This window comes from Tinamus guttatus, unplaced genomic scaffold, assembly GCF_059628265.1.
Source record: "Tinamus guttatus ecotype Peru unplaced genomic scaffold, ASM5962826v1 Tinamus_guttatus_pri_ptg000716l, whole genome shotgun sequence".
NCBI lineage: Eukaryota > Metazoa > Chordata > Aves > Tinamiformes > Tinamidae > Tinamus > Tinamus guttatus.
Window position 1 is genome coordinate 1,739,903 of NW_028289250.1, and position 22,071 is coordinate 1,761,973.

The window sequence follows — 22,071 nt, forward strand, 5'->3', positions numbered from 1 at the left end:
TGTGCACTGCTATCACTGTGAACCAAGTGGTTGCTATTTTGAAATAGAAAGATATTTTTAAATGGTAAGCACTTAAAGCATGGGGTAAGAAGGAGCTTTGTCTCGCTTATTAATTTATGAAGAAATGAATGGCACTTTGGTACACAGAGCTGTGCATAATTTGGAGGGTGCAATTCCACATAATACATCCCTTATATACACACAAGGTTAGCATTAACAGAACAAGGCACGGGAGGCAAGATACAAGCCTCAATAAAACAAAGGCTTAACGAAAACCTGCGTTCTTAAGAAGTCAGCTTATTTCTAATGCTCTTAATTCTTGTTGTTCAGTTGAATACTCCACTGCTTCACAGCATGGAAAAGGCAAACAAATCACAAAAACAAACAATAGAATATAATTTTTTTTTAATTTTTATAAATAACTTATCTGTTACAAAGACAGTTTACCCAGCTAAATCACAAAACCATCAACTCAAGATATCCAAATTAGGTTTTATTAATAAAACAGGTAAAAACTGATTTGTCAATCTTCACATAGAACTGCAGATGAAGCTGAAAAACAAGGCCTCATTTAATACACAAAATGCATTGAATGCAAGTGCTTTGGGTCTACTGCCTAACTACCTGGGCTTGGCGTTTTCTTCCCACAATAAAAAAAAATGCAAAGCCTTCAAAACAAAGGCCTTTGTGCATTCACATAGATCACTTGTAAAATTCCTAAAAGTGTCCACTGGCAAACGTTTACAGTGGGTGACAGTCTGCTTTGCCTCTCGCTACATCGTGAGCACTCCCTCCAGCCTCGCTCTAAGTGCTGCTACATAATTCTGTGTGCTGTCTGTCATGCACACTGCACTGCAATTCCATTCTCTTGATCTGTTACATACATTCCTGATCATGTGAACGTTTTCCTTAAAAAAATAGATCATCAAAACAAAGAGATGCTTGAGGTTGCTTCAGTGTTCAAGTCTGATTTCTCTTTTCCAGCCTTTATTTCAGTTGTCCTAAATATTGCTATCCTTGTTTTCTATAAATATGAGACTTCACCACAAAGTCAGGTTTAGACACTGGCTGCCAAAACAGGAAAGCATGTAAAGTTCTTGAACAAAGCTGTGTGCTGCTGCTGCTGTTGATTTTGGCACTGTATGTACTTCCCCAATGGATCTCTCTTCAAGAGTCTGCAGATACCCAGCAGATGAAGCAAGCTTAAACGGGACGCGGATCTGTTGGTGGGTTGAAAGTTTCTTACTTTAAAGTTTCCACATGCCAGACAAAATACTACTTTGTGTCACCCACCGTAAAACTCAGTGTACAGAGTGAACTATATGTATAACTCTTCCAACTTTTCCTGCATTGTTACCACGCTGCATCTGCAGGTCTTCACAGATCATCAGCATTTACAAGAGCAATGTACAGAATGAGCAGAGGAAAGCTATTTTGTGCATAGTTTCTTATTAATGCTCTTACTTTAAGGCATTGCTTCTCTCGGATAAAAAGCTTAAAAAAAGGACATGATCGTGCTTAATCACTTAAAGGGAAAAAAAAAGAAAGTTAACAAAAAGACTATTACACTATACATACAGAAGTACAAGAAAATAATAAAGGTGAAGAAAAGAAATCACTTAAAGCAGGCTCTAGAGCTATGTACAGTAGGAAAAGCTCTGGGGTATTTCACTGTGTGTATTGTACAGACAACGCATGCAGTTTTTCCTTTTCATCTTTAGAAGTGATTGTACTGATTCTGGCTTCACAGAGATGTTTTCAGGGAAGACAAGGCAAAGAGTACCACTGATTTGTGAAGTTCTTCCCCTTATCAAAGGCACCATGTGGCAGCAAACAGTTAAACAGTTAAACCTTGTTCCTTTTAGATTTCCTCTGTGCATGTAGTGTTTCACCAAAAGCTCTGAAAACAAAAACTCTAGCTTCTATTCCTTTCCCCTGCCAAATTCAGTAGTGACATCGGGCACAGAAGAGGATGGGCGCCAGCCGAGCACGGGGCACGCTGTGCTTTACTGGGGTACTCGTAACACTGGACATGGTTCAGGCAGCTCCGACCGAGGCTCTTGGCCGACGAATTGCAACTGCCTGCGACACAACACTGAGGTATCACTAGCTCTGTGGGCTTACATTTAACATTAGCAAAATACCATCTTGGCACACCTTCAATTTTATAAAAACCCTACGCGTAAATGCTTTTTTGCCCCTCAATGACTGGATAGTTCCTTGTAGGTTTGCTATCGTTTTTCAGGAGATAACAGGCCTGTTGGCTCAGAAATGCCTGGGCATTTCACACTGTTCACAGCGATTTAAGGCCGGATGATTTAAAAAAGTACAGGCAGTACAACTCCACTGAGCTCCCTCGTCTTCATCTGTGTCTGGAACAGTCTTTGGCGTTTTCACAATGGACCTCTGATCTGCAGCACGAAAGAGATAAGATAAGCAGTCACTAAACAGGAACGACATGGAAAGAATTTTGAGACGATTTTCTCCATAGCTGAGATCTGTCCTGCTCCTCGAGAACTGCACAGTTGATATAAGTGACAGAGGTGGCTTTTTACCACTCCTTCACTACAGCCTGATAATTCAGCCAAGTGCCAAAAGGTCAAATGGCAAAAAGCAAGTTTCCCATCCCTTCACCCCGCCTGCTTTTTGGCCTCAGCTTGAAGCTGTTATGTGCAAATGAAATCAAATGGAGAAATTCATACAGGAAATGAAAATGCACGAAGTTTAAGAGGACAGTAGGGAGCAGTCCAAAATTTATCACGCGAAATAAGTGTTCTGTGAACTTTGGACATATTTAACGTTTTGACCCTCGACAGACTCTTCCTGAAGCTGCTCTTGAAGTCAAATAAGCAGGCAGGCACACTAAGGAGAAACCAGTGCCTTCCTCTGTCACGCTCGCTCGTATGCTTCCCAAGCGTACATCTTTGTGTTTGCAATTACAGAAAGAATTATTTAGCGTTCTCTCTGGTGATTATTTTTAAATTTACTGACAGATAAAAACCAGTCAGAGTTAACTTCGAATTTTCAAAACGGGTCTTATCAAATTCTTGAACATAAATTTGTGAGTTCCCAAAAGATAAGTAAATGTGAATATCATCAACTAGTCACAAAAAAATTAAAACTTGTTTTCCTCTTTGATGAGAAAGTAGCAATAGTATCTAGACTGATTTACTACATAACTTACAGAACATTTCATAAATTCTTTTCATAGTGATTTCTCATGGTTCAATTGTGAAAAAACAAGTTTAATAGGACTGCACATGGATTTGATTTTAGTCAGTAATTTCACTAACAGCTTGAATAAAGCAGCACAGTAAACTTAAAAAGTATGCACAACAACATCAGTTTGGAGGAGTTACAAATTGCGTGGAGGACAAAAATACCGACTTATCCAGGCCATTTTGAAATACAGAATGGTCAAAAGCCTGTAAGACGAGATTCTGCAAGGGCTTACACTGGAACTACACGGGTCAAACAGACGCACACACACACACACACACATTATGTGGGAAATCTCCTGGACAAAAATACTGCACAGCAACATCTGGGAATTATTTCATTTGATAGTCTGCTTATGGGTCACAATATGCTGTTGCAAACAAGTGAAACTTCTTTCTCTACTTTATGTAACACACAGGAGATAATTATTCTATTTTGTTGGACAAAACTAGGACATTAGGACAAAAAAAGTGCAAAACTTAAAAGAGAAATAATGTACAAAATTGACTAATAAATTTGGGAGTATAATATGGCCAGCATCCCTCTCCTCTACAACATCCTAGAGCTGTATTTAAAACTGGTAGGAAGGATTTTAATTTAAAATTATTAATACATATTTTACAGCAGCCAGGAAATCCTCCCAGTCTTGGTAACCAAACTGAGATATTCTAACATAAATAAATCCACCCTTCACCAAGGACAATGATGAAGTCATCTCAGCAATTTCACTCATCCCTAAGCAATAAATCTTGTTTGTTTTAAAAATGGATCTTTCCACTTACTTAAACTACCTCCCAATATAATAGCTGTCTTTAAACATGCTCAATTTAATAAACTACTTTTTCTTGAAGGTGCACACAGGAAACAAAGCACATAGAAGTATACTTACTTACAATGCAAATATCTGAGCAAGGTTTGTAAGCTTTTGAAAAACGTAATCTATTTCATGATTAACAGTTAAACTAGATTCACAGAAAAGAACATGATGTTAGATGCAAGCCAGACTTTAGCACAAAACCAAATTTAGCAGGTACAGTACCTTTGGGTTTTGGTGGCACCGGACCAAGAAATCCAATATTATCATAAAAATTATGAATAGCACTGGGATTAAAATGTGGTCCTAAAAAATGAAGGAAAAAAGAAAAAAGCACGATGTTTAAAAGAAACTTGGTACAAAAGCATATCATTTTGGCAGCAGTTGTAAGAGACAGTACTACTATTTGTTTATTGACATCAATGCAAATGCAGACATTGACTGTTAAAAGCAGTGAAGTATTGGTGTTGTCAGCAATGTACCTAAAGAAATTACTCCCTAAACTACACAATATAACAACAAAAACCAGGAGCCCTGACTCTCTCATTCTTAGCAGACCAAACTCCTCAAAAACCTCTTTTCGACTGTTGTTTTAAGGCATCTTATTAATATATTTTACTCAAGTCCTTTTTTTTTTTAATGGTAACTGTACTGAGAGGTGTGCTCTCTGCTAAGCAGTACTTAACATACTTAGCAGGACTCCCAACTTGTAAAACACAGCTAGAGCACAGATATAAAACAGTAGTATATGCAACTTGCCTACTGCATTTACGGAGAGGCTTTGAGTGCAGCATTACTCTGAGCACAGCCGTTCCCTCCCTCCTTTCGTGCAGGCACTGCCTGCAGGAGACCTCGCACAGCCCGTGACGGAGCTGATCTCCCTGCTGCTGCTGCCCGAAGCAGAGGGCCCTGGCCCTGCTCTTGCAGGACCCCGTCAGTCCTTCCCGTGCCCCTCACAGCCCAGCTCAGCAGGCTTAGCCAGCGGCCCAGCTTCTCTTGGGCTGGGGAGCCAGGCGTCTAAAAGCCAATCTGGGCCAAGAGCAGGGAGCAGAGGGAGCAGCAGGAGCAGGAGCTCCCTTTGGGCAGCTCGTGGCCTGGGCCTGCTGTCTCCTCATGACCAAAGGCTGTGCCCTGGCAGATGGGGAAGGCCGGAGGAGAGGGGCACACTGGGGGCTACAGTTGCACTTTATATTTGCTTACTAGAGGTGCTGAACACAAGACACAAAAAGAAAGAGGAACGCATCTATATCATTTAGAGAACTAATTCTTTGATATTCAGATAACCATTTTTTTTTTCCATGAAATGAACAGCAGGACAAGTTTCTTGCTTCTGAGCTAAGAATGAGACAGGAATGACAGTGGGATTAGGAAAGTAAAATCAACAAAACCAAAGACTTAGAATACAATTACTTTCATAGTTTCATTCAAACTAATGTGATAATCCTGCAAAGAGCGTGTATACCTATCATTTATAACACAGCTACTTTGGATACATGCAGCCAGTGAAAGGAGAAAGTAAAAACAATGTTTACAGTTGCGGATGGACTAGGAACATACTGTACCTCTTGCTTGAAAAAGATCAATCTCTTTGGTTAGGCAATCTATGTCTATCTGCAGCTGTCTGTTACAACTTCGTAGCTGTTGCATTTCTTCCAGCTGAAAAAACAGATCTGTCTGTTAGGTTAAGTTTTCCCATTTTATCATTAGTTATCATTCACATTCCGTTGAATTGGCGGTAGCAGAATCTCCCCTTACAACAGCAGAGCTTTCAGGCTCGCTGAACTTCCCACTTATCAGACTTCAGCGCTGGCTGAACAGGTCAACCACAGTCAGCGCTCTGCCCACATCATGGGCTGACCCCCTGGCTCTGGCAGCTGCTGCGTTGACTTGTTTCTGTGAGACCGGTATAGCGACGAAAAACAAAAAAAAATACATTTTGTGGAGAAAGCAGTATGAATACTGAACTGTGGTCTGAAACTTTAGATGATCAGGCCTTTAAGTGCATCAGAAAGGACCAAAGGCAAACTTTTCGTGGCTACCCTTGAAAGCAAAGCTGCACAAAGCAACTGGTGAACTGAGAGGTTGTGGCTAAATGAAGTATATTTAAATTCTAAACTACAGTGCTCTAATTCTAACTATAGCACCTATAACTAAGTACAATTATTAAATCTAAATTATTATTTTTCACAGACCATGCTTGTGGTTTAAGTTTATATACTACAGACGTTTCAACTTACTGATGGAATTTGGGAAACAGAATTCGATCTTTTCAGGCGCCTTCGTGTTAGATTATTCTCCATTTCATTAACCTCTGATTTTAGTTTATCCAACTTTTTCTTTTGAATCTCAAGTTCCCGTTGAAGTCGCTCCATCCTGGCTTTCTGGTGTACCAGTAAAGCTGCAATACATAAAGTCCCATTTTATCTAACTTATTATCCTCACATGGCAACAGCAGATAAAGAAGAAAGTAACTACTCTTTCAGGAAAATATAGATCAAAGTTTCTATGGATTGTTTTCCCATTCTTTTTCCAGAAAAATCTTTGCCATAAGAAAAACGGAATTTAAATACACGCTGAATTAAAATAAGACAACAAGCAAATACAATGAGAGTCATCCAACGTAACTGATAATCACCCAAAATAGAGCTCTAATTTGTACAACAAACAAAACCTTAAAATCTACTTTTTCAAGAATGCAGTGGCTCTTACCAGAAATACTACTAGAAACTGAAACAAAACATTTTCTTGTGTTGTATTCAGCTCGACTGTTGTAAAACACATAGTACGAAGCAGAATTCAAAGAAACGTGTCTGCTACAGAGTGCAACATATGCTAGGTCTGAAGTGAGATTTTGCCTTTTATTGTTACTATGAATCAAACGTAACCCAGTATTCTTTTCACAGGAGGATATATCAAGTGAAACCAAAACACTACAAGCAACACAGCTGTAAAACATCAGTTACATTTATCACAGAGATTGGTGCACATGCGAATTTCTCTCTGAACTATACAGCAGAATCAATAGCTCAACTTCTAACTTCTGAGGCTGCTTACCATATTCGTAAGGACAATGATAGAGACCTAACCTAGAAACTGTGTGAAGTTAGCCTTTAAATGCAACTTTTTAAAGCTATATATAGGGGAAGGAAAAAAAAAAAGGCAAAATATGCAAACAAATCGGCTACAAGTCTAGTTGGAGGCCTGTGGTGTCCTGCAAGGGTCAGCACTGGGCCTGGTGCTCTTCAATTTATTCATCAATGACCTGGATGAAGGCACAGAGTGCACTCTCAGCAAGTTTGCAGATGACACCAAACTGGGAGGAGTGGCTGACACTCCTGAGGGCTGTGCTGCCATTCAGTGAGACCTAGACAGGATGGAGAGTTGGGCAGAGAGGAACCTCATGAGGTTCAACAAGAACAAGGGCAGGGTCCTGCACCTGGGGAGGAATAATCCCAGGCACCAGTACAGATTAGGGGTTGACCTGCTGGAAAGCAGCTCTGCAGAGAGGGATTTGGGAGTCCTGGTTGACAGCAAGTTAACCATGAGTCAGAAATGTGCCCTCGTGGCCAAGGCCAATGGGATCCTGGCCTGCATCAAGAGGACTGTGGCCAGCAGGTTGAGGGAGGGGATCCTGCCCCTCTGCTCAGCTCTGGTGAGGCCACAGCTAGAGTATTGTGTGCAGTTTTGGGCTCCCCAGTACAAGAGGGATGGAGACCTTCTAGATAGGGTCCAGTGTAGAGCAAGAAAGATGATTAAGGGACTGAAGCATCTATTGTATAAGGAAAGACTTAAGCGAGCTGGGCCTGTTCAGTCTGGAGAAGAGAAGGCTGAGAGGAGACTTGATCAAGATGTTCAAGTACCTGAGGGGTGATTGTAGGGAGGATGGGGCCAGGCTCTTCTTGGTAGTCGCTGGTGACAGGACAAGGGGTAATGTGTGCAAGCTGAAACATAGGAAGTTCCACCTCCATATGAGGAAGAACTTCTTTCCTGTGAGGGTGCCAGAGCCCTGGAACAGGCTGCCCAGAGAGGTTGTGGAGTCTCCTTCTCTGGAGACCTTCCAAACCCGCCTGGATGCCACCCCGTGCCACATGTTCCAGGTGTCCCTGCTTGAGCAGAGGGGTTGGACTAGATGATCTCTACAGGTCCCTTCCAACCTCAACCACCCTGTAATTCTGTGAAATTCACACTCACACTTTATTCCATTAAAGGTACTGTTAAATATAATTACATGAGTATATATTGCTCAAAGCAGTAATTACTTTCTATATAAAGGAAAAATGTATTTCACTGGATAAACACAACAATCATTTCAACTTCCATATCATCATTCATTACATAACTGAAATTCATTTGAAGTATTATCAGTTTCAGAAACTATGGGTAACTGCAAAATTAAAAAGCAGTACTACAAGCTATTTAAAAAAACCCCTAGAATTTCACCTTAAAAACAAAGCCAATGGATGGTATAAGGCTTAAGTCATCACAGTTTCGTTTGGGCATAAAGAGTTTGAAACTTGCCCTATTTTGGTTGGTTAGGTTTCCTCTGTAATTGCAGAGAACAACGACGACAACGACAACAACAAAAAAGATGAAACTTTCCACATCCTCAGCAGCAGAAGTGCCACTTGCTTCTATTCCTGTCCATTCATTCACACACCACATTTTGTCTCTGAGAGCTCCTTCAAAGAGAGGCACCATGCCAAAGTATTTGCCCTGTGTGTCAGAGTAGCACACAGCCGTAGCCACACTCAGCCTAGACCTTCACTGGGGTTGCGTGTTGTTCTGAAAAGGTACTGAGATGACAGAGCAGTGCGAATTCCTCCCTTTTCGTTCAGCTGTGAGACGCTTACATACATATCCAACCAGCCACTAGCCACTCTGTGGCTGAAGCTGCAGCTGTGCTTTGATGCACTTTAACAGTGCAGCAACTGAAACCCCAAGATCCAGATTTCTGTTGAAGACTGATATAGAATCAGGTGAGGAGTCGCAAACCACGACGTCTCCTCACAAACAGTCTTTTAGAAACAACTGCAGAAAGAAACTGTTGCCCATGCCTGAGCTTCAAGAGTAATGAACACAGAACTATAAAGAAAATAAATCCAAGACTACTCTACCCCTAACTTTGGCTGGGAGGGCACAAACCTCTTTTCCTTCTATATTTGATTTCCACTTCAAGGTAGAATTTTCTGTTTTCCTTGCCTTGGTATTACTGTTAGGCAAACTCCTCAAAGTCTAGGCTTTTAGTAGGGTCCTTGATCTGCAGCAATATAGCTGTGCTCTGCAAAGTAGACTCAGGATCCCTGTGCAGACATTTCAAACTACTAACACAGGCTGTAGGTTGCCAATGAACACGCTGCAAAAGGTACCTCATGAAACGCAATGTCAGGTATCTCCAGGACACCTTATGGCAGGCATTCAGGAGTAGGACTGCAGGCGGAGCTGCATCTCTGGAAGAGTCTGCTGCCTCCCCCCCCCCCTTTTTTTTTTTTTTTTTTTTTTTAATTCTCTCTCTCTCTCCCTCTCTCTCTCCTCCTCTTCTTGTTCTAGCTCTTGCAAAGGTAAAGCAAATGCAACTCCTCATTTCAATATTTTCCAAGTTTTGGAGTTGTCATTATGGAAAGGCATTGATGGATGCCTATGTGCTTTTCACTTCCACATCACTCTATAGACACAATCCAATTCACTTTCCTGCCAGCTTTCTAACTATTTTACCACTCCAGTTTCAAATGACAGTGGACTTTACACTCTCATAACAAAATTATCCTTAGAACAGCCATTTTATACTGTCGTACCAAACTTAAAAATAACATGGATAAGTGACAAGTCATTGGTTCAAGTGACAGCTTTTACATAACGTTTGATAATCTTGCTTAACTACCAATTTTGCAGCTGGCGTGGTGAGAGAAGCGAGAAGAAAGATCAAGTCCCCCATTTATTCCTCTTGCAGTAACAGAAGAAAACAACTTAAGTGTTTAGCTCCCTCTAGTGTTGATTAGAGCAACTGAGGAAGTGTTTTATGTTGGGAAACAAAACACAGTAAAGCACATCTCCGAATAAAGTGCTATTCAGCTACCAGCAGTAGTTACACTGTCCACCAGGAGACATTTAACAGGCTTTGATGGCACCATTTCACTTGCAGGAATGAGCTTGTGTCTAGGTGGGGAGCACAAACACACCTAAGATTGCTCTGCATTGGCTAACTTGAAATACAAACAGAACAGCAAAGACTTGCACTTATTTATTCAGACTTTCTCAGAAAGAAGCTATTTACTGTAAGCCATCTAGCAGATGCAGGGTCACTATCAGCAGACCCCGACCTGAATCCCCTTGGCATTCAGCTTTTCCATTATGGGCTAATGGGGTACTGCGTGCATGTCCAGTTTCTGCATTTTCACCCTGCTCGGCCTGGCAGGAATGGTTTGCTCCATTCTGTTAATTCACTGTTTCGGTCACATTCAAAGCACACACTTTCCACAGCAAAGGCTGCAAAACACAGGTAAAGAGAGGGCAAACCTCTGGAGGACACAGGGTTATTGCTGCTTTACTGGAGACCTTCCCAAACACGCACTGAATACACTTGCAAAACTGGAAGTTCGCTTTGCTGAGCTGCATAGCTCGTTTGCATAAGCTGATCTGCAGATGCTTTGAGGAAAGCTGAACAATTACTGCGTGAGAGTGCCTTTAGCCACGCATCTCATTCTAAGAAAGATGCAAATGATTTCATCCTGTTCCAGAGACTGATGAATAAAGGGGCATTCTGGAAATCTGTGTCAGCAGATACACAAAACACTGAGACAGGCTTCTGTTATGCATATATTCTCAAAATCTGCATTTTCAAGGGCACAGTCGGTCATTTAATAACTGATTTTAAGAATCTATATTGATACTTCTGCTATCTCTTTGCAATATTTTTATGTCATTTTTAAAAGGGAGCAGCAGACCAGAACAGAGCCTCACACGCGGAGTCGAAATAAAGCAGTATGTTTTCTCAAGTCACATTACGCACTGAACAGTTAGATCTGTTACAGCATAGGGCAAAATACTATCTCACTCAATCTTAAACAAACAAAAACCCCCCATATCCTGTGCAGATAAGTTAGAATAAGAATTTTTTTCCCCGCATTTTTTCTTTTTAGAAACTTTAAAAACCGCCAAGAAACAAAAGTGAAAACTGTGAAAAGTGTCACATTACTAGTTTCCTCAATTAATATGCCTACATTAAAAAAAACAAAAACAAACAAAAACTAAAGTTTTGTAGAGATGACCAAGTCTGCCACTAGGCATCCTTTCCTTGCCTCTAATTAAAGAGGAGAAAAACAAACAAACAAAAAACAAACAAACAAAAAAAAAAAAAAAAACAAAAAAACACGTATGCCAGACTGCCTAAAGTTAAACGGCACTGAACTAAGAGACTTCTAAGTTAAGTTCTCTAGTATGGGAACGTTAAATTAGAAATTTGATTACATTATTATGCATTTTCCTGATACAACATTCTAGCTCTTCCATTGCACAGAGGGAATAAAATATTAAATAGTGGCTAGCCTCAATATTCAACATATAATTGCATGCATGTTGATCAAACACGGAAATCTAGTTCCGCGCATGGAATTGTCACTTTCTAACAGAATTTCTCTATGCTGTTCATCCATCAGACACATTATAGTAATAAAAATTAATTACCTACGGAAGTCTCCGCTAAATAGTAGGGCGCTGATAGCAGGGAACTGATACTAGATGAACTAGCACCAAAATATATGCTGCTTTAAACTGTTCTGTCAGGCACATTTCCAGCATTATTTTTTCCGCAGCAATATTATTAGTTCTTACTGACTTCATTAGACTTTCTGAAAGCGATGCTACAGGATGTGAAGCTGGAATTCCATAAGGAGAGGACTGTGCAAATAAGAGCTTCATTAGAGACTTTCTTAGCATCCCAAAGTCAATGACAGAAACTATTTCAGGACAATAATCAATGTCTTAATTGCATCTATTTCATATGAACAGTTCCTTACTACTTTCCACATTATACAATCTCCAGTTTTGGCTGCAAGCAAGACAAAGATGTATGGTCACTTTCTACTAGGCACTGTGTTACTGAACAGAGCAACAGAGGAAGACATGGGAGAAAAGTAGAAATATAATCATGAAAAGACCAGAAAAACCTCTACAGATAATAAATAATTGAAATCAAGTTCCTCATAACTTATTCTGAAATTTCTCTCTAGATCTTTATTTCATGATTTGTATCTTGCATACAAGAAAGAATTACACCTTCCTTATGTATGTAGCCGTGAAAATTCCAAGACATTTGGAAAATAAATTCATTGGGAGCTGAACTGGCCTTCCTATGAGTCAATGTGGTTTAGATATTTCAGGGTCATGACAGAATCATCTGTGACTCTGGCCAGGGAATTAACTGTAGGTTACGGATGAAGCACCAAGAAGGCGACGCTTTGCCAGAGCAGCCAGTGGCAGGCAGGCAGTAGCACTTTCAGATAGGCCTAAAGCACCTTCTTGCGCTCCTCAGGGCTGGATCAAGCACATACATTTGTTTCACAAGAACAAAGCAAACAAAACACCCTTTGACATGGAAGCAACTCCACCTTTCACATTCCTCCTGTCCCAAGCCAGCTGCAATTCTCTCTGCCAAAATAAGGAGCATTCTGGGCAGAAACGGAAAAGTTGATGAAAATGCATTCTTCTCTAATCACAGAGAAACTACTCAGCTGTTCTGTCTAAAATTGAGACAAGCGCTGAGCACACAGTCCGGCAAAATTACCAGCAGTTTGGAACAAGGCCTAATGATCAAAACACTTAGTGTGTAAAAGCTAATTTTTATAAAAAGCTTAGTTTAGATAATTAGGACTTCTAGATACCTAGCTCATACCAGCAGAATCAATCACCTATTTTTCAACGTCTGAAAGAGTAACTGTAAAACAAAAATTAAGTACTATCATGGTTCATGCAACAAAACTGAAGACGACACAGCAGAAAACCGAACACTACCGCGGAACTTTGAACATGCAAGTGGTCCACTACTGAGGGGCATGAGAGGAAGGTGCTTCCTAAAGGCCGTCACAAGAAGTGCTACAGCCCATGTCACACATCTGCACGTGATCTGAAAACTGGGGTTGTATCACAGCTCTGGGAGCAACTGGGCCCCACAGCAGATACCAGGCAACCCTTTTGAACTCTAGGCTACACAGGAGAAATGGGCTTCCCAAGGCTGCCCCAAAACGGAGGGTGCTTGAGGGCCCTGTTTATGATATAATTTGAAAGAATAAGGATGACATCTTGCTTCATTTCTGGACATCTAAAATCCTCTAGCACTAAGACAGCCAAGTCTCCCACTGCAGTAAGGAAAGGGAATACTACCACCAGAGGGCAATTTGTCTTACTTATCCATGGCCCAATCTCCCTTGCTCTGCCTGCTTTTCATGTGGACAACTAAATATTAGACATTTAGTTAGGGTGAGATTTACCTCACCAAAGATACAATTACCTCCAGCAGTAGAGAAAAAGTTGTAATCAGTTTTCATTTTTCTCATTACTATAGTAACAATGTAGACCAGGCTTCTACTGTACTGATCACTGCCTACACAAAACAGGCTATGCTAACTGAGAATGTTTACAGCAGTCTTGGAACTAGCCAATCTTTCAATACTGAACTAGCTGCTAAATCAAAAGACTCATTTGACATCTTTATGTGAAAGCCCTCTTTTTCTTCTTTTGCCTACACCTCCAAACTGGTGACAGAAACATGCAATATCATTAAATTAGAAATAAAAATTAATGAACTAGGTTGCTGTAGTGTATTTCTTAACTTTTGTCCTCCCTTTACATCACTGATCATTTAAAACAGCTTTCTTTAGTGTGGTGTTTCTTCTTGCATTTAATAATGTAACAGAAGTACCAGAACTTGCAGCATTTTATTGTCAAGCATGCATAAGGAAACATAGGCAAATATTTCCTCCCATTAATTGCTTTTGAAATCCACTTTCTGGCTTCTTAAGTAACACAAGAAAAAGGAACCGTATCCAACAGAGCATCAACTGATTCAAAAAATCTGCCAGCAAACTTGTAACTTTAACTTGTTACAACAAATAACAAGATCAGAACAGCATAAAAACAAAGATGCTATGATTCCACTTCATTAACAGATAACATACCTGTTTTAGACAAAGAGATGAATTATCTCCAAATATCCAGTTACATGTCTTCACCATAAAAAGAAATCTTGTATATACTTTTTTAATTCTAATTTAAGAAATGCTTAAGGCGGCTAAAGTTGAAGATACTGTGTTTGCATGCATACCAAAGGCTGATCAACTGCTTCTTTCTGTTCTGCAATCTACACGCTGAATTGACAACCTGCTTGAAATCTCTATTGACATTAAGAGTATTACCTTGTGTGTAGGCAGCATCATCAGATCCCATACTCAATTTCCGTGCATCACTGATCCTATCCACATGTGCTAAAACAGGGTCAGCAAGATGCTGGATACCCTCTGGTTCAACATAGTGATCGGGAAGGTTTAGAAGGTTTGTAGGTTCAAAGGTTGGGGACACTACCCCTGGAGAAACTGCAGGGGGCTTATTTGGAGAAACTGTAATTTTAAAAGTATATTTTGTGTTAGGCTGCGTGACCACCACTCGAGGAGAGGTTGCAGTGGTGCTGTTGCCCACTGCTCGACTTTTGGGTGGATGGTGATGAATAAATGCAGGACCCATGCTTACTTGACCAGACATATTCCTAGAAGCGGCAGATACTCCAGGGTTTGTCGATATGAAAAGCGTGGGCTGGTTCCGCACGATTTGATCGTCCCCTGCTGTGGCATTTGCTGAAATGTAGACCTTAGGCTGACCGCGAGTGATCACTTCATCAGTACTGGGAGGACTGGCCGATATGTAAACAGTGGGTTGACTTCTACTTAACGTCTGGCTGTTGAGGGAAGAGGGTGTAGTGGAGGTGCGAGGGCCAGTTGAGCGCAACTTAGAAGAACTGTTTCTCTGCGGTGGTTCAAGTTTGATTTCAATTTGGTTTTTGCGAGGTCCTGTGGATATATTCTGAATGTTGTATTGGCTATGAGCAGACGATTGCGAGCTACCAGATGAATGAATCATAGGTGCTTGTGGATTTGTAGGAGAACTGATAGGCATATAGACATGAGAAGTCTGGTGGCCTTGCTGATTTGTCTGCGTTGAGTGTTGCGATGAGGTATGTGGCGTAGTATTGGATGTAGGAAGAGTAGTCCAGGGGCTTGGTTGTGAAGGCTGGTAGACTTGCTGAGGGTGCATGGGATTAAACTGAGATGCCCAGCCTGGCTGCTGCTGCGTCTGTCGAGCTGTACCACTAGGAGCTGTGATGTAAGGCCTAATATAGATAGAGTTTCCCTGTGGGTTGTTAAGAACAGGAGGAGGTACACCATGTATGTGCAAAGATGTAGGGGTGTTGCGGCCAGGCTGAATATTTGGGGCTAAAGTTACCATAATGGGGTTGAATCTGGGCGTTTGTTGAGACAAGCCAGATACTCCCTTGCTGCCTAGGTGAAGTCCAAGATGCTGCCCTGGATTAGAAGCACTAACTGTATTAGCCATTCCAAAGACATTAAATCCTTGTGGAACCTGCGCAGGTGCCGTCTGTGGTTCCTGCTGAAATAGTTCATTGTGGGACTGACTGGTTTGAAGGTGTCCATCGCTAACACTGTGAGCTAGAGTCCTACTTCCATTCATTCTACTTCCTTCTCTTGCATGGTGGTACACATTCTGTGACTGCAAATCCAAATTAAGAGATGTCATATGATTTCGTAGTCCAGGAATCCCAGAATCATCTGAAAAACTTAGGTCTCCTTCACCGTAGAGATACTTTGTGCTCTCCTGAGAGAGAACGGCACAGCAGGCATCCAAATTGTTGTTATTCTATAAAGAGAAAGAGAAAAATCTGAAGTTACTGATTAAATATCATCACAGTGAGATATTCATTAGGTCAACATGGAGAAGTTAATAATGCAGCATCAAATGGAAAGCTTTAGGTGGTTGGCCAGCACAGCGGCTACACATGCACAAGGGGCTTGCATGTGAAGCTTACTATTTTGAGAACTGGGATTCAGTCACTGGCACCAGGGGCGGAGGTCTGCACTGTTGCTGAAGCAGTAACAGGGAGATCTTGCACCTTGACAAGCTAACACGATACAGTGCGATACACCTTGGATGGACACCTTTGCTATTCCTCCCCACTTCCAGAACAATCTTCAGCAGTGACCAATTTCTGGCTTGATGAGGAAAACGACAGAAGGAATGGCTTCACAGTAAGTTATTTATCAGTAATGTACAGGTAAACAACAAAGAAACATGTTCATTTCAGATGTTTTCCTAACTTTTTCAGTACCTGCTATACATTACCTCCAGCTGTAAATTAAAAGTAAACTTTATGAAAAGAAACGTGAAGACCAAGAGAAAAGCTGCATAGGAGTACATGGTTTAAACTCGACAAAAATGTAGTTTATGCACATATAGCACATGACTGCTCTTTCACAAGATGAAACTACTAACGAAGAACTCAGAGGACATTTGAATGTTCCTTTTAAATCAATATTTTCAAAGCTTTTAAAAGAACACTTTCATTTGTATAAAGTTACTCTATAAAAATCTGCCATATGATTGCCTAAAACAGTAAACTCCAAACACTATACCTAGCTCATGCGCCTTTTAAGGCCATTTCAAAAGTGAACTGCTAATACAGTATTATTAAAATTGTGGACAAACAGAACAGGTATCTAGATTTCCCCAATCTAGTTTTTCACGTAAGAATGAACTTGCACAGGTGGCATTTCAGAACATTCTGCTATGTTTATACAACTTTTTTTTTTTTTTTAAGGTTAATACCTTAAGTCAGAAAACCACCTGTTATGGCCCAGATACTACTAAAAATAAACAAATGCATCCCAACACACAAAACCAGTCACTAGAAAGACCAATGAGAAAAATGCACATGCAATATAGTTAAAAAAAAAAAAAAACAAAAACAAAAAACAGAAGTTTAGTTAAAGAATAAACAAGCAAGATAAATTAATCCATGCTACATGCTTTGTATGAAGCTATTTTTGTTAAAGCAGCAGACAGCAGCTCTCATCCTCCAACCAGGATGGGAACTCCCACAGAGCTGTTCAGACACACCAGAATTGTCTTGGAAAGTTTACCAAAAGAACAGAAGTGGGAGAACTGGGCAAATTCCACCCACAGAACCAAAACTGTGTTGATACAGGACAGATGCTGCTCTAGATTCGTAAGAACAAACTAAAAACCCCAAACCCTTAAAAAACCAGGGTTTCCAGAAGGCCATCTAACTAGCCAAATTAGGGGTAGGAATTGTTGCAGGAATCCTGAGGTATGGGAACGGGTCAAATGCCGGTATGAGCATTGACTCTGGCTTGGAAGAGGCACGAGAGAGCCAAGTAACCCAAGGAAGTTAGTGGCAAAGAATGGTACTGCGCTGAGAGAGAATGGTGGGCGAGCAAGAGAATAGCCTTGTACTTGTTGCAAAGGAGAAAAGGGAGCCAGAAAACGGACAGAGGCTGGATGCCACAGAGTAACAGGCTAGAAAGATCTCAGAGGCAGAATTCTACATAAACTTAAGTGAATTAAAATTATTAACAGAAAGGCCAAAATGAAAAAGGAACAGGCCAAGCTTGCAAGGCCCTCACATTCAACTTGAATGCATTTCTTAAAAAAAAAATAAATAAATAAAATAATAAAAAAAAAATCCAAAGACTGCATCTACTAATCAATTCCAAAATTCAGTGACATCAATGAGCAAAATGGAGAACTCAAAGGGGAAACAGGGGCACATGGAAACCCTGGCATCTTCTGGTTGGCAGAGGCAGAGTTTCAACCGCTTCTAGCTCTTTACAGATCAGAGAACCGGTTGATGGCAGAATTGAGCATATTCCAGCATAACAATACCCCTCATCTTAGCTCTGCCCATGTCTCAATTGAGTTTAAAATGTTGGCACCCTGAAAGAGAAAGAAAAAAAAAGAAAGAATAAGAATGTTGGAGGGAAATGAGGAAGGAAGGACAGGACCTAGACTTGAGGAACAGGTGGCTATAAAATGCCCCAGCCATAAAAAAAGATACTGGGCAACAATGCTCTGGGAATGGGGAAGGTGCAGTGAGACCCCGAAACCAAGGGTAGGGGAAAAGGGAGAGTTGAATACAGGAAGCTTGTCGGGAAGAATGGAGGGATGCAAAACTTTCCAGGAACACTCAGGGCATTCACAGCCCAAGAGAGCAATAAAATATTACCCTCCCTAAATTACACAGGTTTAAAATTCATCCTATTAAATTTTGCTGGTCTTCTGCTTTCAGTATACTAGATTTTCTGTACTTTCAATGGTGGACTGTTCACCTTCCAGACTTTTTAACACTCTGTGCCTCCTGAGGTTTTTCTTTATAAGCACAGAATACTGTATAAGCCTTTCTTTATAAACAAGAAAGAAAGATTTCTCTTTAAAAAAAAAAAGCCACAAAGGACTGAAATATGAATTGTGTTGGAATGTTAAACTCAGCTTGAAATTTTCTTCTGTTTAAATCATTTCTTTTAGGTATTTTATTATTTCCTAGTTTATAAACAAATTCACTTTAATATGTGATGCTTTCTGTTCAGAGTTGCAGGCAAGGCAAACAAGACATTTCTTGTATTGAAAAGACAGTTAACTAAAAATCTAACTTAAAGAATAGTTACTACCTTTATCAGAAATTCTTTCTACTATGTTACAGAACTCTGGAGTTGGGTGCCGTTCCTGTAGTACTACAAACAGATGTAGAAGTGTTCTTAGATTCTGCTTTCCAAATTTTACCACCAACCTCCATTCAAAATTTCATTAAAAAGAAAAAACCACACACATACACACACACACACCCTTAATGTGATAGCCCAGCTAGAAAATCTAGAAACTCACTGATTCAGAGAAACCAGAACTCATGAAATTTCAAAGAACCATGAATCTGACAAGACTTTGTTGCTGCGTCTTAGAAGTTCAACCTTAAACTGGTACGTTTTTAAATAAGTAACCCCCTAATGCATAAATCAATCTAATACTGCATATAAGCAACACTACCCAGGAAAATTTTTCTTCAATATCCCTTCAAGAAAGCTGACATAAAAACAAAAACACACACTAAACCCACCAAATTTTCCTGCCATATCTCTTTCCATATCTCTTGTAAATAGAAGTTACAGATTACGCCACCATCTTTATATTTAATGCTCTGGAGGCCTAAAATGGTGAGAACAAATACAAACAGTATAGGGTCTGGTTCAGTTTCTTTCAACTGAAGAGAGAAAAGGGTTGGCGAGAGCTTGAAACCTCACAAATCCTAAGCAGAGATTTTTCCTCTTTCAAATTAGGAACAATCAAAGAAATCTCTTTTTTCAGTACAGTTTTTTTCAGGGTACAGTTTTCACAAGATCTCACTCTGGCTTGAATGCAGAGTCAAGTCTTGAAAATACAAAACGTAAACTGGCACATCCACACTTCCACTGTCACTGATACAAAGATGCACAACACTGTCTGGAGCTGTGAGAACGCGCGTGCGCGTGTGTGTGTATATATATATATATGCATATATATATATATATATGAAGAATGTTGACTGTCTTTTTTATATATAGTCTTTATATATAAATATACATACAGTCTGTCTGTCTCTATATATACAAAAACAATCAACATTCTTGACATCATAACCATATCACAGCCACAGATGTCATAGTCAAAGCCTAGGGATGTCTAGCTTCTGGAAGCTCATGGCCCAGCTTTTTCCCAATCGAGCTGGGTATACTGATGACCAACGTGACTATTTAGGCACTCCTCTATTAGCCAGAGCACTGGAAAGGCTGGAGTACCTTGGATAATGAAAACAAAGCAGTCAATAGGAATGCTGGGGCATCACTGGAAAATGCAAAGCAAACACATTTAACTACAGAGAGTTAAGCAAGCCTATCAGCATTTGTTAGTTCCGAGCACACAGAGTGCCCCTCTGGGTATAACATCCTCAGGCTTTGGGCAGGCATATTAATTCATCTACCAATACAACTACTCACTATATGATGCCACAGAGTGGGCATATGAGTATATTGATCATGGCAGAACAGGAAAGAGTCATCTGGGGTAGAAATGAGCTGACATGGCAGACCACAGCCTTAGCACTAACCTTAGCACTAGAAACACATGCGTCGTTAGTTCCGAGCATAGCAGGAATCTGTAAGACAGCTTAGCAGCATGGATTCCAAGGCTAAAATAAAACAAAGTAGGCCCACCTGGGTGCCAAAGCCATGGAGAGCAGAGGGCAGGAGTACATGGGTGCATCATATCAGCCCAATCTAGCATGTCCAATGCTGAGATCCAAAAACCCAGCCCTGCCTCACGCAGACTGACCCAACCCAGAGCTGGTGCATCTGCTTGACACTCCTGTGGCCTCCCCATTGTGCGCGAGGCCACTGCTGCCCAAAGGAGTTGCACAGTGGAAAGCAGCGGGGTCAGCCTGGCTGCAGGCAAGGGCCAACTTAACCAGAACCTGAATGAGATCAGGGGCAAAATCGCTTCTGCACTCGCTCTGACCCTCAAAATGAAAAGCCTCACTCATGCAGTGCTGCCTCACAAGTCCCTGCTGGCCTCAATCTGGCTTTGTATTCCTCCTCCTGCCGCCACTCCTTTGGCTCCTGAGATAACTGAAAGGCACAAGCACCCTGACTGGCAAGATGGTACTCTCCATGCGCACACTGCTTCGCCTCGGGCCAGCCCTCATCACATGTGGAAAGAGAGAGACCCATTTAATAGCTTATTTTGCACAGCAAACTAAACAAGTTAGCTGAATATATTTGCCTCATTTAGAAAGCAGGGAAAAAAATTCTCTCCAGGTGATCCACATACAACTAGTTAACATTTAAAATGAGCATTACCTCTTACATATACAGTCATAAGCAGAACACTGACCTGTAACATGCATCTGGATACAACACCTTCAGGGACCTCAGGAAACTTCTGTCGCAGGTCATGTAAAACCTGAATATCAATTTGCTGGCTTCCTTGGGCCATTCGTATATTGCCTTATCAGGATTGCTCTTCAACAGGCAGTTCTAGGCCTTAGGAAAGGGGATACTCATCTCTTCTGCCCCAGCATCTTCTGCAAGAGGAAGGAAAACCTTAAGGCACTATGAAAGCAGGCACTTTTGATATAAAAAGTTTTTCTAGTTATTAAATCTATACATTATATGCATAATATTTTATGTAAACATTCTCCCACGTCACAGCTCTGAAAATGAATTGTCCTTCAGACATTTGTAACATTGAAAACTGTTCATTTTCCTTCTATCTTCTTACATTATTGTAAAATAGACTGAGAAAAAAACCTTGATTTAGCCCCATATTAAAATTCTTAAATTTAAGAATAGCATTTTTGCTTACTCACTTAAAACACTGAAGCACAAATGAGAAGTTGCATAAAACCAGGGAAATAGTATTCACTCAGTTTTTGAGGATACTTACACTGTTACCTTTATTATCATTGTTGCTGTCTGCTATTAGAAAATTATATATGGAAGTCCAGTTTTCCTAAGTTTCAGGACTTACTAGCAATGAAATTGTAATTTTAACCTTACATAATCTCAAAATATTTCTGAAGTAAGACCAGAAAAAAAAAAAACAAAACCTTGTAACACCTTGGGCTTCGTCAACTACTCTTTTCCTCCTTCAAAGCAAATGGAGTTCATTTATGAAGATAAATGAATTGCAATGAGCCAAAGAACATATCGATGCAAATTACCCACGCTGGTTGTGGTATCTTCACTAGCTTTTACCAAAAACATTTGCTAGCAATTAAGTTTGAAAATATGCCCCTATCTATATTAACTAGCTGCATTCTTTCAAACTTAATTGCTAGCAAATGCAATCTCTTCTTCTTTATATAAACTAACATAAGGGTGACTGTATGATTTATTAAAAAATCCAAACAAATCAAACTCATTTACTATTTCTGG

The 22,071-nt window shown here is 40.4% G+C and overlaps 1 protein-coding gene across 1 annotated transcript; it reads right to left on the reverse strand.

Annotated features, from left to right (window-relative positions):
* Nucleotides 1-388: 388 nt before the first annotated feature.
* Nucleotides 389-21,218, reverse strand: TAB2 (TGF-beta activated kinase 1 (MAP3K7) binding protein 2). Its single transcript, XM_010216901.2, has 6 exons — nucleotides 21,029-21,218; nucleotides 14,440-15,952; nucleotides 6,271-6,431; nucleotides 5,596-5,689; nucleotides 4,259-4,339; nucleotides 389-2,411 (listed from the first exon to the last, which is right to left on the reverse strand). Exons 1-6 carry the CDS (start codon nucleotides 21,128-21,130, stop codon nucleotides 2,266-2,268), a joined length of 2,097 nt encoding a protein of 698 aa, XP_010215203.2. The 5' UTR covers nucleotides 21,131-21,218; the 3' UTR covers nucleotides 389-2,265.
* Between the last annotated feature and the right edge of the window lie 853 nt (nucleotides 21,219-22,071).

Excerpts from the sequence above, each read along its gene's own strand:
- TAB2 (XM_010216901.2), bottom strand. The coding sequence starts at position 21,130 with ATGGCCCAAGGAAGCCAGCAAATTGATATTCAGGTTTTACATGACCTG. Across the intron at positions 15,953-21,028 it reads TATCCAGATGCATGTTACAG|AATAACAACAATTTGGATGC; the intron begins GTCAGTGTTCTG and ends TTCTCTTTATAG. Across the intron at positions 2,412-4,258 it reads GGTGCCACCAAAACCCAAAG|ATCAGAGGTCCATTGTGAAA; the intron begins GTACTGTACCTG and ends TTCGTGCTGCAG.